The 16777-nt window shown below is 33.9% G+C and overlaps 1 protein-coding gene across 6 annotated transcripts in view; it reads left to right on the forward strand.

Moving 5' to 3' along the window:
* FMN1 (formin 1) overlaps positions 1–16777 on the forward strand; it is a 209676-nt gene that overhangs the window by 144523 nt on the left and 48376 nt on the right. For all 6 annotated transcript variants that reach the window (XM_052782471.1, XM_052782469.1, XM_052782470.1 and 3 more), the window contains one exon: positions 2043–2163. In XM_052782471.1, the coding sequence (XP_052638431.1) occupies positions 2043–2163 (121 nt within the window). The remainder of the gene's footprint in view (positions 1–2042; positions 2164–16777) is intronic.

The raw sequence follows: 16777 nt of genomic DNA on the forward strand, positions 1-16777 counted from the left end.
GAAATTTGGTATAGGTTTTATGATGAGGCTTTGGAAAATGTTACATTAACTGTTGAACTAACCATTACAGGCAATTGCCTGTGACTGTTGCAGACTGGACAGGTGGTCACTCCAGTCCTGTCTTCTTAACGTCCTGGTTACTGTAACGTTGTAAATCTTGTTCTGATGTGGTAATAATGGAAGACAGAAGCATGATTTCTCTCTTATGACAGAATGCAAGGACAGGTTGGTATTTTAAGATGAGGATGAAGTTAGAGGTTGAAAATGTGGAAAGAGGTGTGGCTGCTGCTTTGAGTGAGTTACATTTATGAGGCTTTTTGATAGATATCACCAGTGCCCAAAGTTTTGGAGTGGAAAATTTGAACTATTGTCTTTTAAATTAAAATGTCACTATTAATTGGTTTTAACTATGTAATTGCTTGGTTTTGAGATTAAGAAGATGCCTTTACCTAATCTTTGAATCTAAGACGAGTGTAATTTTTCATGGCCTTATGTCTGGTTGCATACAAACAATACTTTGTTTTGTTTTGTTTTTCTTTTTTCTTCTTTTTTTTCTTTTTTAATTCTTATGTAAGGATGTTGAATTGATGAGTTAGTAGTCATGAGTATTTTTTCCAGGACTAAGACTAAAGTAAGTGAAGACTAAAGTAAGTGAAGACATTACCCTGCCCATGGCATGGGGCTTGGACTAGATGGTCTTTAAAGGTCCCCTTCCAACCCAAACCATTCTGTGATTCTATGGTCTCTAATGCTGGAGGGTCTGTATGTCAGGACCCTGTGGAACAGCTCCTGGGGCTGAGCTGTAGAGGAGATAAAAAACTGGCCGATATGTAGATCTGTACTTGCTTTCCTTTTTTTTTCTTTTTTTCTTTTTTTTTCTTTTTTTTTCCTTTTTTTTTACTTTTTTTTGAGCAGGGAAATAAAGTGTCATTGCTTTAACCTAAGTACCCATCTTATAAAAAGCCTCATAACAAAAGCAACTTTGTCTAGCCTGTAATGTTTCTCAGTTCTCAGGGTATTGACATATATATTCTTTTCTTCTTTTTTAATAATGCTGAAGCTAATGCTTTCTAATTAATGTTTTTAATATTTCTGCAAACTTTCTACTATACTGTCATTTTACTTCAGGGAATTTTGTAAAACAAAACAGTTTATCCTCCTTAGGAGGAAATGGACACAGTGTAAATGAAATCCATTGTACTTTCTTTCTGCCCCCCAAATGTTCATATCTTTATAATAATATTACTTTTTCCTTGCTCACAAAACAATTAGTTCTCCAACCTATGAGTTTTACTTTATTACAGACGGAAATCTGTGCACAGGTAGTATTTTAAATTCACTAGTATATGCTTATACACAGCAATGTCATATTAATACCATTTATATACTTTACTTGTTAAAGTTCCATTGGAGATATTGCTTTGAACCTTGTACAGTTTTTTTGTTTTGTTTTGTTTTACTTCTGATTTTTTTTTTACTGTGCTAAAAATAAGGTATATACTTAGGAGTTCCATACAGATGTTAACCCATGTGATTTATTTAGCCACATAAACCTTCAACTGTATATTTTTATCTGTATAAAATACTTCAGGCAATATATAAATATTGGTTTCAATTTATGCTTATAAAGTGTGTGTATATTTAATGAATTGGGAGAGAGTGAAACCACAAGCTTTTGGCATAAGATCACTTGTTGCATTAAAATAGGCATTCATGTTATCTGTTTTTAAGAAACTTCTAATCCCTTATCTAAACCTTTATTGATATAAAATGAACTGAAATGTTGTGAGCTCAATGTTGTTTCATAGTTTAAATTGAGCACAGTTTGCTTTACAACATCTAAAAGGAAGTTTCAATACTCAGAATGGTCAGAATTTCATCTTGAATGATATATATGTTGTTTTAGCAAGAATGATTTAATATACATTATTTTTGAAGTTTTATAATAGAGTTTCATAGATGATGTTTCAAGAAAAGAAATTTATTTCACTGCAAATGCATTCAATTTTCATAGTGGCCTGTTTGTTTGTTTGTTTGTTTAGGAAGCAGGAACAGACAAGAGTATTTTTCCTTTACCAGAACCACAGGATTTTTTCCAGGCCTCCCAAGTTAAGTTTGAAGACCTAATAAAAGACTTAAGGAAACTGAAGAGAGATCTAGAAGGTAACTGGGAACTTTCACATTTGTTCTGCTAACAACAAAGTGCCATTTAAAATGTGACCTTTATGAGGTTTCCTTATTGCTAATTAGGTTTATAGTGTTGATTCATTTAGAGTTTTTACACTGTGGCACAAATTACTCACATAAATTAGAAAAAAAAATCAAACTCATGACTTAATAAAAATGAAAGTAAAGATACTGAAAACTAATTTTCCCTTTTACAATCGAAAGGCCTCTAAAGAAATCTTTCTGAAATTTTCTTTAGTTATGTGTGAATTTTCCTCTGGCTTCTCCAGAACTACAGTGTTTAACTGTAGATATCTGTTAGTTCCATAACATAAATACTTTCTTCAGTATTTGTATAACAACAATTTAACAGCTACAAGAAAGACCTGAATACTATTAATGTAGAAATAAAACACAGCTTGCCAAGGCACAGCAAAGGGAAATGGAAAGCTCCAGTTCAAAATATTTTCACCCTGGGACATAAAATAAACATTTTAAAATGTTTATTATAAAGAGGGGCTTAGAAACCCAACTCATCTATCAATCAAGGTACTGAGTGGAAATGAAGTAGGAAGGGTTGCTCTCTAAGTGTTCCAAGCAGTTTCATTTTTATTTTGTGCTTCATATGGCTTTCAAAATAAATCCAGCAAATGATGACTGAATATTTTAAGCTGTCTTTTTTGTTAAGGAAAAGTTGCTACTTTTACTGAAGCAGTTTTGTGTAGAAAATGGAGTTTAGGGAGAGAATCTGCATAAAAGCCTATAAAAGCTTCTGCATTTACATTTATATCTCTGCATCAAAATGGAAGTCCTCTTAGAATCAGAGTTGAACAAGATGATTGGTTTATTTTTTTTCAATGTAAGGCAATGAAAACCATTACAAAATAATTTATCCTTACAGTTAGAAATTGCTGGATTAGGTCACTGCCATCTTTAGGATAGTTTCAAAGGTTAACAGTGGTAGGAAAGTATCAGTTGTTTGTTCGACCCGGGCATAAGTGAGTGCTCTATCTCCTCTCATCGCTTGGCCCTGTAAACCCCTTGGCCTGCCCTCTTTTGGGCTAGTTTGTGCAGAAACATGATCTGTGTTTGATCTTGTACTTTTTCAGCATGTAGTCCTGCTGTCATGTATCTTAGTCTTGCAGGATCTGCAGAGGCTGTGACATTCACATCATATTTGTTCTACATTGCAAAGACACAGACAGCAAGTAGGAAAAGCTAAACACTTTAAATAACTCTTAAAATAAAAACTGCAGGTTTCTTTTAATCACTGATTTTTATTTGCTAAAACACTTTCTTAGGTATTTATAGAAAATCTAGAAAAATTGTTATGTTGAGGTTGTTTTCATAATTCTTCTTTGTAAAGATGTATTTGAAACCCATCCAAACCAATTAACATATAAAGTTAGTGACAGCAAAGATTTGAAACAAAAAAGGTTGTGGAAATGTTTTCAGATGTTGGTATTTTATCACTCACAAATATGCAGCAGAATTCTAACAAGCATTCCTGTGATTAGTTTCTCTTATATTTAAACAAAGAAACAATCACTCATGTAAAAATGTTGTATCTCTTTCAAACATTCCCTTTCAAATTTTTTTCTTCAGATAATGCTGTAGTTTATTTTTAAATCAAAATTTTAATTGAAGAGGTTATAATTTTAACACGTACAACAAAGATTTGATGAGTCTCTGTAGTTTATTGTAGCCATTAAAAAGTTGTGGCTGCTGGCAGAATACCAGTGAAAGTCTAAAGCTGAAACAGATGTGAGTAGCAGAAACCAAGTCCAGAGAAGCGTCGGGCCCAGCTATCCAGACAGGCGCGGCCCTTCAGATGTAAATAATTTGCACAATATTAACTGGGGCTGCCTGTGTTATAGGGTACATTGGATTTATTTCACAGTTTGGTTGGCTAAGGTAGTCTTAAGAAGATTACCTTGGAAGTGGGATGAGACAAAGGTAACAAATGAAAGAGGGCTTTTCTTGTGTGCCATTAGGGAACAAACTAATGTTCCTGTTAGTGACTTAACTTTTTTTCTGAAATTTGTACGGAATGATTAAAAAAAAAAAGATAAATATCACCTCTTGTGCCTGAAATGGTAATTTTGATAGACAGTTTTCATAATAGTTGTCATTTAGTATTTAAAAATATTTTTTACTAGTTTATCAAGGCATTCACTTATCTTTCTATCATGGATATTAACATAGGAAAGATTGAGTTATCATGAGTGGCATGTCTTAATGGTGTAAACCTCTGGTTTGAAATACCTAGACACTGTGGAACCAAAAGTTCAAATCTACATGGAGCACAAACCCTTTCATCCTTTTCAGGTAAACAGATTGAGTTCCATACAATTTGCTATTTTGAAGTCTTTCAGATTAGACTTTAAAGGGACAGACTAACTTTAGTCTAAAGGGATTAGACTAAAGTTTGGCTCAAAAATTCAAACAAATTTTTGGAGAACCTTAATCCAACGGGTTTTTAACACATATTCCAGAAGGAACTTTGTAATCATGAGCATTTTTACGTTAAAAAGAATGATAAACAAAAATATGCATTTAATATAGGCTTCTAAGGGGAAAGAAGTGCAAAAGAATGCAATATTAAATAGATGAAAATTGTAGAATGAAATCTGGTTCCACTTTAAAATCACAGGAAAAAGAAATGTTTTCTGTAAGCTCAGGTTTTCACTCCAGGTCTGTACAGTCAGTGTATTTCTAAGGTGTCCTGGTTTCAGCTGGGATAGAGTTAACTGTCTTCCTAGTAGCTGGTACAGTGCTATGTTTTGAGTTCAGTATGTGAAGAATGTTGATAACACTGATGTTTTCAGTTGTTGCTCAGTAGTGTTTAGACTAATGTCAAGGATTTTTCAGCTTCTCATGCCCAGCCAGTGAGAAAGCTGGAGGGGCACAAGAAGTTGGCACAGGACACAGCCAGGGCACCTGACCCAAACTGGCCAACGGTGTATTCCATACCATGTGAAGTCCCATCCAGTTTAGGAACGGGGAAGTGGAGGGGGGCAGGGATTCACCGCTCGGGGACTGGCTGGGTGTCGGTCGGCGGGTGGTGAGCAATTGCACTGTGCATCATTTGTACATTCCAATCCTTTCATTATTGCTGTTGTCATTTTATTAGTGTTATCATTATCATTATTAGTTTCTTCTTTTCTGTTCTATTAAACCGTTCTTATCTCAACCCACGGGTTTTGCTTCTTTTCCCGATTTTCTCCCCCATCCCACTGAGTGGGGGGGAGTGAGTGAGCGGCTGCGTGGTGTTTAGTTGCTGGCTGGGGTTAAACCACGACATAAGGTTTTCAAATATTAGATAGTAGCATAAGCAGATACATTTATGCATTTAACAGGTATTAGCTTTCCAGTTAATCTTTATATTTATGGAAAAAATATTTTGCTTTGCATCAATATTTTGAGATTGTAAGATATCTTATTCCTTGCCTAGGGCAATGATTTCGACTTTTTACTTTCCCTATGACTAAACATGATTTCCCTTCTAGTCTGGACAATGCCACTTGATTGGTATTCTTCTGGAATAAGCACAGAATGTTTGAAATGTGTAATCATAAGAAGATTTTTAGAAAGAAAGCCACTTTACCGAAGTATGATAGACTTGTATAGGTTTTACCATGAACCTTTTATTCATCTCTCTCCAAAGTTGAACAATCTTAATTATTCAAAATTAGTTGCACTGTAGATTGTTTCCATCTGTCACACTCATTGCTTTTCTTTGCAGTACAGTTCGTAAAGTTTTAAAATGCTGCTCCATTAGTCAAAAGAAAGGAATATTAGATTCCTTCTATCATTTACTGTAATGTTCATTATAACTTTTCAGTATTCTTGACCTTAACAATTGAAAGAGCAAAGGTATTTATTGAATGGTTAAAAATGGAAACCAAGGTAGGTCCGGGCTGAATACTTTCAAGAGTCACACTTTTATTTCTCATAATTAATTAAATTTCCTATGAGATTGTAACATTCTGATTGCATTGAAAATGCACATACCTTTTGCTTTTGTCTTCTTTCATAGCCACCAGCAGAGTTACTAGTTGCCATTTTCATGCTAATATTTTTTCAGTACTGTATATATGTTTTAAATTTTTACTAACTTAACTGAATGTGTATGTGTATATATGTGGGTGATTACACACACATACATGACTGAAAGGAGGTAATTTAATCTAAAATAGAAACAAGACTTCATCAATCAGCTACCTATGATAATCAGTTGGATTTCAGTACTCCAGGAGACATGGTTTCAAACTGGGGACCTCTTAACCTAATTGTTGACAGATCTGTATCTTGCATAAGGATGTTACCCCCAACTTTTCCACATTTAAGTAGTGGAACTTCATCAAAACTTCAGCTTATGGCAACTCCATCTTGTAAAATTGTGTAATCCATACAAAAAGATTAAAAGGAAATCAAGTAAAACTGTGCATGCAAAGTTGAGAAATGACAGTGTTACATTGGCTGTTTTCACATTTTTTTTTATACAGAAGCATTACAAGTATCTTAAAATCATAGAAAAATGCAGGTTGGTTGGTTGGAAGGTACCTCTGGAGGTCCTGTGGTCCAAAGCCTTTAAGCAGGACTAACTTCATATTTAGATCAGGTTGTACAGGGCCTTAGCTCAGTTTTGAACCTAAGGATGGAAATTGCAACACTTCTCTGGGCTCCTGTTCCAGTGCTGAATCACCGTCTTGAATATTTTTCCTTATCCCATGTGAGGATTTCCTGTGATGCAACTTGTGACTATTGTTCCTTTTTCTTTAGATGTGCATTTCTGAGAAAAGTCTGGCTCCATCTTCTCTATAGCTATTTGTTAGATAGTTGAAGTGAAAAACTAGATCCCCAGTTAGCTTTCTCTTCACCAGGCTGAACAAACCTCGCTTCCTCTGCCTCTTCTTCAAGTGCTTCATTTTATTTTCATTCTCAAATAGCATGACAATATATATATTCTTTTTCAGATATGAATATGTGTGTATATATATTCATATATATACATATATGTATTCTTTTTCATAGAAACAGATCCAGTGCACTGGATGTGACTAGCATGGTGTTGCGATGCCAATACCAGCATCATAGCTAATTAACCCTGCCTCTTAGCATGGTTGACTAGACCAGATTAAACTGTTGCATCTACATTACTCTCATTCAGTGCCTCCTCAGGGAGCTCTGTATCACATTATACTGCAAAGTGGATATGTGTTACAAAATAAAGACAGGAATGGAAGCGAATTTAGAAATGAGAAATGGATGGAAATTGGAAAGGGTCACTCATTCTTGATTTTTGCAGCCACTGTAAACAGAGACAAGGAGGAAGCTGCAAAAAGAAAAAATAATCAGTTCATGCTCATTTACGACTAAAACTCTCTGATTTTCCAGATTTAAAATACTGAACAACATCTGTTTTTATCAAGGATTATATAAGGGAATATATTTACCAATAGGAAAATATGCAAAAGCAGAAAAGTTTAATCAGTATTATTCATAAGAAGTTAATTTAAAGTTCTTAAATGTGTGTGTTCCCATCAGAGTCCCCAAACTGAGTTAAAGGTTTTTGCAATAAAATGTCCACTAATTAACTATAAACACATTTTTGTTCTGGAGATTAATTGATGTTTTCAGTTCATAAATTGAGGCATTTTCAGCTTTTGTTGGATATCTGTGTAAACACAGATGGAGAAATTAATTGAATGTGTTTTTATTTATTCAGGTGGAATTATGTATTAAGGTCATACATAACATGGCCTTAGATAAAGTCTGTTTTATGGAACAGAGTTTTAGTATAATCATGATACAATAATTATCAATAGGCCAACAATTACAATGTTGAGAGATTGTGTCTTTTGTTTGATTTGCTTTATAGACAGTAAGGTTACTGGATCACATAATGAAAATTCTAAATATTATATCAGTTTGAGTGTTAACTTTCTAAATAATTTGTTGGGTCAATAGATATTTCCAAGTAAAAGGTGATTTTTTATTCACTACAGGAGGATAGTATTCAAAAAAGTATCCAAGGCCCTTTTCTAAAATATTTTCAACCAGTTGAAGCCTTAGTCTAATTTAAATGAAATGTTTTAAGTCAATTTAAAAGTGGGGTTTAGACATCTGAGTCACATACATGTTCTAGAAAAATTTTCCCAGCAGGAGCAGAGAAGTTGTATGATAGTTTCCAGGAACTAGTCACTGCAGTATTCTTTCTGTTAATTATACTTTTAAAATTAACCTTAAAATTTTGAAAGTGCAGGTAAATAGAACTTTGAACTGGGTGGTGGAACATGAGGAGCCAAATAGGTGCATTTGTTATTTGTTTAGACATTAGCATAAATGGAGTGTGTTGTTTTGTACCTGGTGAATATCGCTATATTTTTGCACTGTCCAACATTTACATGATATATTTTGAGGCAATGCAGCATGGTGTAAGGAAAAGAGCAAAGGACAGCTTCATACAGGAAAAGTTATTTTGTTTTCAAGAGTTGACAAAATGACACTCTTTTCTTTCTCAGAGTTTTCTGACCACGTTTTGAATAGTCTTTTGCCTCAGCAGGATGAGATGTATTTCAGTTTGTTTTGATTTGGCAAAGATACAACACAGGCATTAAAAAACACATTTTGTATATGTGCGTTGGATTCTATTTTACAATAAAACTAACGTTTTGACAGTGTTCCACCAGTAATGTTCATATGTGAATACATTAAGTGGAAATTTTCCTAAGTGGATCATTTCTTAAAATTCCATTAGATTTTCTAGTTTTTGATAATAGAGAATAGTATGGAATGGTTTTAATAAGATTCAGAAATATAATAGAGGAGCAAAGCAATGATGTTTTAGAAGAGTTTATTCCCTGGAAGCAGATGTCTGCATGTGTGCACAAAGGCGATGGAGAAAGCTTTCTGTTCGTTAAACAATGGCATGCTGTTAATTTTTTCTTTTACATTTTTTTCTTTGGCGAAAGAATCCTCGGCAATTTCTTGTTAAAAATCATTCTGCAAATGTTAAGATTCTAAAATGGATCTTGGAAATACTACAGTTACGTTTTTTATGCACTTTTCAGTGTTCCCTTTTATATAAATAAATAAGTGTGCGTGTGTGTTAAGCATTAGTTACATAACTATGTAGTATACATCTGGGAACAGGAGGAATATTGTCCCTGTCAATGTGTATGATGGATAATGAATGATGTAGTTTGGAGAGTGTGTAATACTAGCGTTGGGAGGAACAGTGACTTCATATTTATGGACCTCATCAGCTTTTCCTCTTTGAGGGAGTATGAAGTAAACGAAAAGGCAGATTTCTGCTAGAATTGAGGCAGTTGCTTATGTATTTACTGCCAATGATCAAAGATTGAAAGTACATTAGTTCAGATAATGGGATACAAATTAGTAGTAGTGAGGCCAGTTAGCACTTTGAGAAGTGTTCCTGCTAATATTGTAGGTAGTTTATGAATTTACATGATTTTAAATCTAAGCAGGATGCTCTAGCTGAACCCAAGCCATAAAATTGGTAGAAGAATTAATTAGGTGGAACTTTATGATCTGTCTTGCACAGAAAATCAGAGATCCAGCAGTCCAGAGGGAAACAGGAGATCACTTCTCCAGCCTCTACAATTTCAGCTCATAAACATACTGTTTCAGCAATTGCCTAGCAATTCTCTTCTATCTGATCCCTTGTTCACTATGCTAAGTACTTATGTGTTTGTGCGTTTGAAAGGTCTTTTCTTTTCCTGGCACTGTAAAAATCTTAGCTCATCTGATTAAAAATATTATTATTGCTTCTTAAAAATTTTGTCTTCCTCTAAATTAGCCAGACAAGACTCTTCAATTTCAAAATACTCATTTTTTGTACTGTTCAGAAAGGAGGGAAATGTTCTGATTTCTCAGCAGGTTCTGCTAGCACACATTTCTACGCTCCTGACAGATCTTAATGATGTGCGGAGGTCTGTACGTTTGGATCTTGACACTAAACCAAAACTTCTACTAATAATGTGTGCTGGAATCACTTAAGGAATCTTACAAAAACTTGACTGGAAAACTATGAGGGTTTAGTCATTATATTCATTTATATGTACTGTTCAGTCCCTTGCAGTATGCTTCTCTGCTGAGGGGTGCGCTGAATGTAAACTACCATTTCAGAGAGAATACATTAACCAGAGTCTCAGATGTGTTGCCATGGTGTGAAAAATATTTAGTTTTACTAGCTATCTTTGTTCATTTTGTTAAGTGTATTCTTAGGAAAGAATCTTAACAGAAATGTTTTAAAATTATTTGTATAAAATGTTGATACCCTTTGACAAAAAAAGGAGCAACAGAAATTTTTCTTATAGGTTAGTTGAAACTAATATAGGCCTGACAGTTCCTCTGCATGCCATTACATACTGTAAAAGTTCAAAATGTTGTTAAACTTAAAAGAAACAAACAAAAACCCCTCACAAATCTTAAATCTGAAAGACAAAGCCGGCATATCTGATCAAACTTGTGAGAATTGTCAAGAAGTCTGACTCTGGGCTTCCATTAAAAGTCCATTAGAACAGGTGAACTTTACAGGGTGTTTTGTATGCCGCTAATTCAATTATTTGACTTTCCACAGCTTAGGACTTACCACTGAAATGTTTTTCTGTCTCATTTATATGTGAGAGCTTGAGCACCTAAACAGATACTTGTTTCTGTGTGTCATGAGGAAAATGTATTTCCAACAAAGATTGGACTGTTTAAAGTTTTATGTATTAGCTTCTATCCCGTGAAATGGCTTTTTAAGAAAACTGAATTATTAATGAGTGATGAAAATAATTGTACATAGAAGCACATTTTTTCTTCTAAATTAGCTGAAAATAACTTCATAGAACAGTAACTATGCAAGCGATTAATAGCTTAGAATGGTGTACTTAGTTTTATGTGCGCTAACGCTTTTTTGCATTAAATTGTTGACCTTTATTTAACACAATAAAAACAAAGCTTGAGAATAGAGTACCACCACAATTTGATCCTGTTCTACATTTTTCTCAGATACTTTTGTCTTAGAAAACCTCACACCCCACTTCATGGCATTTCCCACTCTAATTTGGTTCAAAGGCTTCTGTATTAGTCAACCCAGCTCTGGCTAGGGTGTTAGAGCTTGAACCTTTGTGTGTTGCTATCATTGAGATGTGTACTGATTATAAGTGTATGTCCAAAAATGCAAATAAAGTACTGTCTCTGAAACTTTTCTGGGTCAGTAGCAGCATAACCACTTGCAGCTAGAAGTTGTCAAAATTCTTATACTGTACTCTGAAGGAATCAAGATAAATCTCTTCCCTTCTTCTCCACATTTATTTAAAATTCTATCTGAAAAGAAACATTTACTTGCAAGGTTATAAATAAGCCCAAAAGCTGTAGATGACACAGATATAATGGACTGTTATAAAGCTAACATTCTTATGTGCATACCTGCAGTAAATATGTATCTAAGTTGCATGTAATAACAGGAGAATATAACCAAATCTTGCAACAGTGTCCAACAGGTAAACATGCTTCTCTCTAAATTTTTGTTTAACTTAGAAAGTTGTTTGCAAGTAAGAAAATGTAATAAAGCAAAACCAAACTAATTAAATCATGAGGAAGTTATATAGCACTTGCTGAATAATTTAAATTTATACATTTTATCTGAAGTTTATTAGATTCTTATTTAGGTATATACGCCCAAGTAGTGTAACAGGCTTCTGCACTGTAAAAAATCATGGATCCTCTCATACAGAAATTTGGGGTTATTTAGTGCTACATTGAATTCGTTTGTGGTATGGTTTCAAATCCCCTTTGAAACAGAAAAAGTAAGGGTTCTAAAAAAGAATTATCAAATAGTAACCCTCCTGTCAAATATAAGCCTGCATTATAACAAGCAAATAAAATAGCAAGCTTGGCAGTATAACCTGCTAGGGTCTGAACAGACAAGAGGAGGTGGGGGCGTGCGTTTAGCAGCTTTCATAGTGGCATAACTCATGGGGGATAGTGTCAGTGACAGGTTTATAGGAATTCATGGTGTTGATACTTGGTTTCACTGTCAGGATGATTCCTGTAAATGCTACTGGTGGGTTCTGGTGAGTAAATAGTTAGTAATTTACTGTTATCATCATTAAACTATTTCTGGGTTTGCGTTTACTTTAAAAATGGTGCTTAAAATATTCCAAATCCTATCTGATTGACACTGAAATGCTCTTTACGTGAAAGTTTGTTTATGGGCAGTGATTCTTTTGACAGATTTACAAGTGTCTGTGGAGTTTTAAAAGACTATTGCCCAATAGACATTAAGTGAGAGACATTCTATTTTGTAAATATTTTCACTTATATTGGGGATTTTTAAAGAACTTTCTGAGCCAAGTACTGCATTAAATCTGAAGACAGTGGCAAACTGATAATCAGCAGTTTCCAGCTTTGTTTTAATGTTTTGCTAATGGTTTCCATTTCTGTGGCCAAGATTTGCAGTGGGTGAAGCATGATGTACATCCAACAATTTGTAAGGGCTTTCAAATACTATTGCACACTCGTATTTTCTTTTTTTGCAATAGCTCATTTAGAAATAAACAGTTTTCAAAGTAGCATATTACTTTTAATTTCACTAACATACAATGCATACCAAGAAAACGAACCAGAAGTTTATTACAGTAATGGAGAATTTGCATCTGTTTGAACTCAGTAGTGATGAAACAGGTTATTTATTTTGGAATGACATGGTGAGAGGAGAAGTGTACGTGTGGTGTGCTAGCTGTCAGATTCTTCAGAATTCCTTCAGAGTCCTCAGTTTCAGAAAGATTTTTTTCCAGAAAGAAGCTATTCAGAATTTATTTCAAAGAAAGAATGCATAATAGGATCTTCTACCTCAGAATCATTCTAATAAAAACCTTGCTAAAATAATTTTCTTTTAAAAAGAAAAGGGTTTCTATTGTAGTAAATATGAGAACAAAATATAAAAAACTCATGTCGTTCCCTCAAATATGTTATAGCATTTTAGCAAAGAAAATCAGAGCAACTGCTGGAACAGGACTTTTCAGTTTTAATTTTTTTATGTAATGTTTGGCACGACTTGGTAATTTTTTTTTTGTTTTTTTAAACAATACATGTCAAGTAAATTTTTGAGTAAACAAACAGGAAATTCAATGAATGTTAGTTACCAGAAACCTTTATATTATGTTGTGTAGAACTGAGGCAGGTCACAGAGTAGTATGGTAGCCTTTCACCAATACTACAAATTTAGGTTGACAAAGACCAGCTGACTTTAATATGTAGAATTACAACTGCCATTTTAATCAAAACCTTTGATTTAGCCCTGTCATTAAAATCTTTTTCCTCGTCCAAGTGTGTCTTTATTTGTATCTGATTTGTGATTCCTTTGAACACACTTCCACCATTCTTTGCCATATCTAGCCCCAGGCAGATTTGATGATGTTACAAAGTTCTTCAGCTTAAAAGATACATTTGGTTGGTGGTCCTACCCATCATTTTCTTATAGGTTTTGGACAAGGAATCATTATTCTGCACAGGACATTTCATTATTGAAGGGAAGACTGAGACTGGAGAGATTTCAGCAGGAATACAAAATTTTTGAGACTGCAGTTCCAGCTGAACTTCATGACTGTCTTCAGCCAGTGACTCCATACCTGTGTGGTGTGTCTTATTTTTAACATTAGCAAGTAAATAAATTCAAATTTTATTCAAATATTTCAGTGCAGTTGACTTCAAACAGAATTAGTTAACCTTCAGTTGCCCAATTATTTGTTTGTAGACCAAAAGTATAGGTTATTGAGAGAAGTATAACCTAAATTCAGAGTCAGTTAAAGGAGGATTAAGCAGTATAGGGCAAATACATTGCTTTTGTGATTAACAGATTTTCACTTCATCACCCATGTCCTTGATTCCTTTAGGTCAAAGCTAAAACTTTCTCAGAGCCCTTCAGTCTATTTTGGCAGTTATCTGAAAGAAATTCAGGAAGTAAACTGATAGATTTTAGTTTTAGATAGATATCATCTAGATATATCAGCGGCAGAGAGAATTGTCCAAAAGTCTCTTTGTAAGGCTTTCCAATAATGTAAATTCTTAGAGTCTGCCAGCATTTACTTGACTTCTTTTGTCTCATTCAGTTTCATTGTTCAGAGATGACTTAAGCAATGCAAACTGGTATCTCATTTCATCTCATCTCAAACTTTTAGAGTTTTAAACAGTACCCCTTATTGACTTATTCTACGTCATCTGTCTCATTTTCTCTTCTCTTCTGTGCCTTTCTTTTTACTCTTCTTCTCCCCTCATGCCAAATGTTGATCTTCTTGTTAAGGATGTTAGGATTCTTCTTAAGAATTCACTATCCAAATCAGCTTTTTCTCTATATGCTGGTACTTCCATCTTGTCCATATTTCTTGTAGCTTTTGTCATCTCATTAAGGTTAATGTTAGTCATCTTTATTTATGTCATCAAAAAACATTTAGAAACAATTCATCCTACTCTTGGTCATTTAAATATTTACATGGGACATATCTGAGTAACCTTTCTAAGTCTTGTGTTATTAAAACTTATTGGATGCATCTAAGAAGCTTTCAAGCCTCCAGACAATGCATTAGCACCACCACATGTTTGGGAAAACACCTTTCTAGAGTATGTTAGAGTATGTTTAGATACTACTGTAGCTACAAGCTAATTATTATAATACATGGTCATGGAGATCTACTTCTGCACAGATTTATATGTATTTATTTATATAAGATTATTATAAAATAATTATTGGCTTGCAGTCGTTGCAACCTTACATGATTGTAATAATCATGTGCCTTCTATAGTCACTGTGTACCAAATGCCTGAACACAATATGTGTACTAATACTTTTACACTTTTGTCATTTTATATTTATCTAAAATAATTTCTAAATATTGCCTTATATAATTTTCTGTAGATTTGTTTAAACACAAAGAAAAAACACAAACCTGTAGCTGCTACTTTGTTCAAACTTCCAGTCAGAAACTTAACAATACTGTCTCAGTTATTTTGCTAGATTTTTTCCCCTGTACATTCTAATGTATCCATCTTCTTCCAAAGTAAAGTGTTAAAATTTGCTTGAATAGCTGTAGAAATCTCCTTCTCATTCTACAAACATAAATGTTAAGTATACATAAATTTCATTCAGTGTATGATAACAGTCACAGAAAGTTCAAATTTTTTATGGTAAAAGGCATGTATCATAAGAAAATAATCTTTAAAAGTCATATAAACTTCCCTGATTTGTGATTTGTTTTGCTTAATTTAATTTATTAATGACACAGAACTGAGCAGCTAATAAAAGACTTTCCCAACCTGTTATGTTTAAATTAACGCTCCATTCTGCCTACTATCTGGCATACAAACAAATATCCATTAGCTTTACTCTGAACAGTTTCAAAGGTCTGTCTTATGCTACAGGTTGCAAGACTAGAGATTAAAGGTAAACTTAGACTGTAGCCCAGGTCATTTTACATAAGCTCTGGAGCTCCTGAATAATGTCATAGTCCGCAACCTACATGATTTGTGGAGGCATGCTAAATTAAAATATACAGTTAGGTGGGAGCAGGTGTCTTTTCAGCATTTTTCCATAACAACAACTGTCCAAATGTATTTCTGATCTCAATTAATTGAAAAGCTGTCTTTTTTAGTAAGGCCTGGTGGTCCAAGAGTATTATAGGCACTCTACTAGTTGTACAATGAAATGTAAGCATCTGTTTTCGACCTTCCATTGACTTTTTTCACGGCACTGCAAACTTATGTTAACACGACATTTTAATTACAGATTCTCAACTTCTGTTTCCACAGTTTTGTATTAGTTTTTGCTGCAATAAGTTGAATTATATAATGGTGGTAGCAATATGGTGTGAATATGTTTCATGCAGCCAAACTGTAACTCTTGGGTTTAACTCCAAAATAAATTTCCACCTAAATTTAGCTTCTTGGGAATGAAGAGTTGTGGGGGAAAAAAAAAAATCTTAGAGTAGTTAATGAATTCAGTTGCTAAATGGAAGGTAATTGCATTTTGATTTCTGACAGTTTTCATTTCATCTTCAATGTGGAACGCTGGAATCTACATAGTTGCTAGAAGTTCTAGGAATGTTAAAATTCATTGGTGAATAACCTGGAGTTTTTAGAAATGGGCATGGCATCAGGTCTTAAAATAACAGATAGATTAAATAGTAAACAAATTGCAGTTAGATGTAAGTTAACTTTCTTACAGACTTCTACTATTTCATATCATGGCCTGGAATTTGAATACTTAAGTAAAGCTGAATTCCTGCATCTGTGTTAGGAAGAATGGTTAAGTATAGGATGCATGACATTGATTGATTAAAATCAGTCCAGATACAAGGCATCCTCCACTCACCACAGAAACAAAGTTTAGAGCTTTAAACACCATCTAGAATTTGTGTGTGAGGCAGGCTCTGTTAGTGGTAAGTCTCAACACACAGCTGGAGTTTTAGGACAAAGTCATTACTAAAGACAAATTCCACTCGTTAAACACATATAGAATTTTCTATTTGGTATGCTAGACTATTATCGATATTTTTTATTTTAATGAAATTGCTGAATTCCTTAGTGCTTATTATTTCCA

The sequence above is a fragment of the Harpia harpyja genome, chromosome 3, assembly GCF_026419915.1.
Source record: "Harpia harpyja isolate bHarHar1 chromosome 3, bHarHar1 primary haplotype, whole genome shotgun sequence".
Lineage (NCBI taxonomy): Eukaryota > Metazoa > Chordata > Aves > Accipitriformes > Accipitridae > Harpia > Harpia harpyja.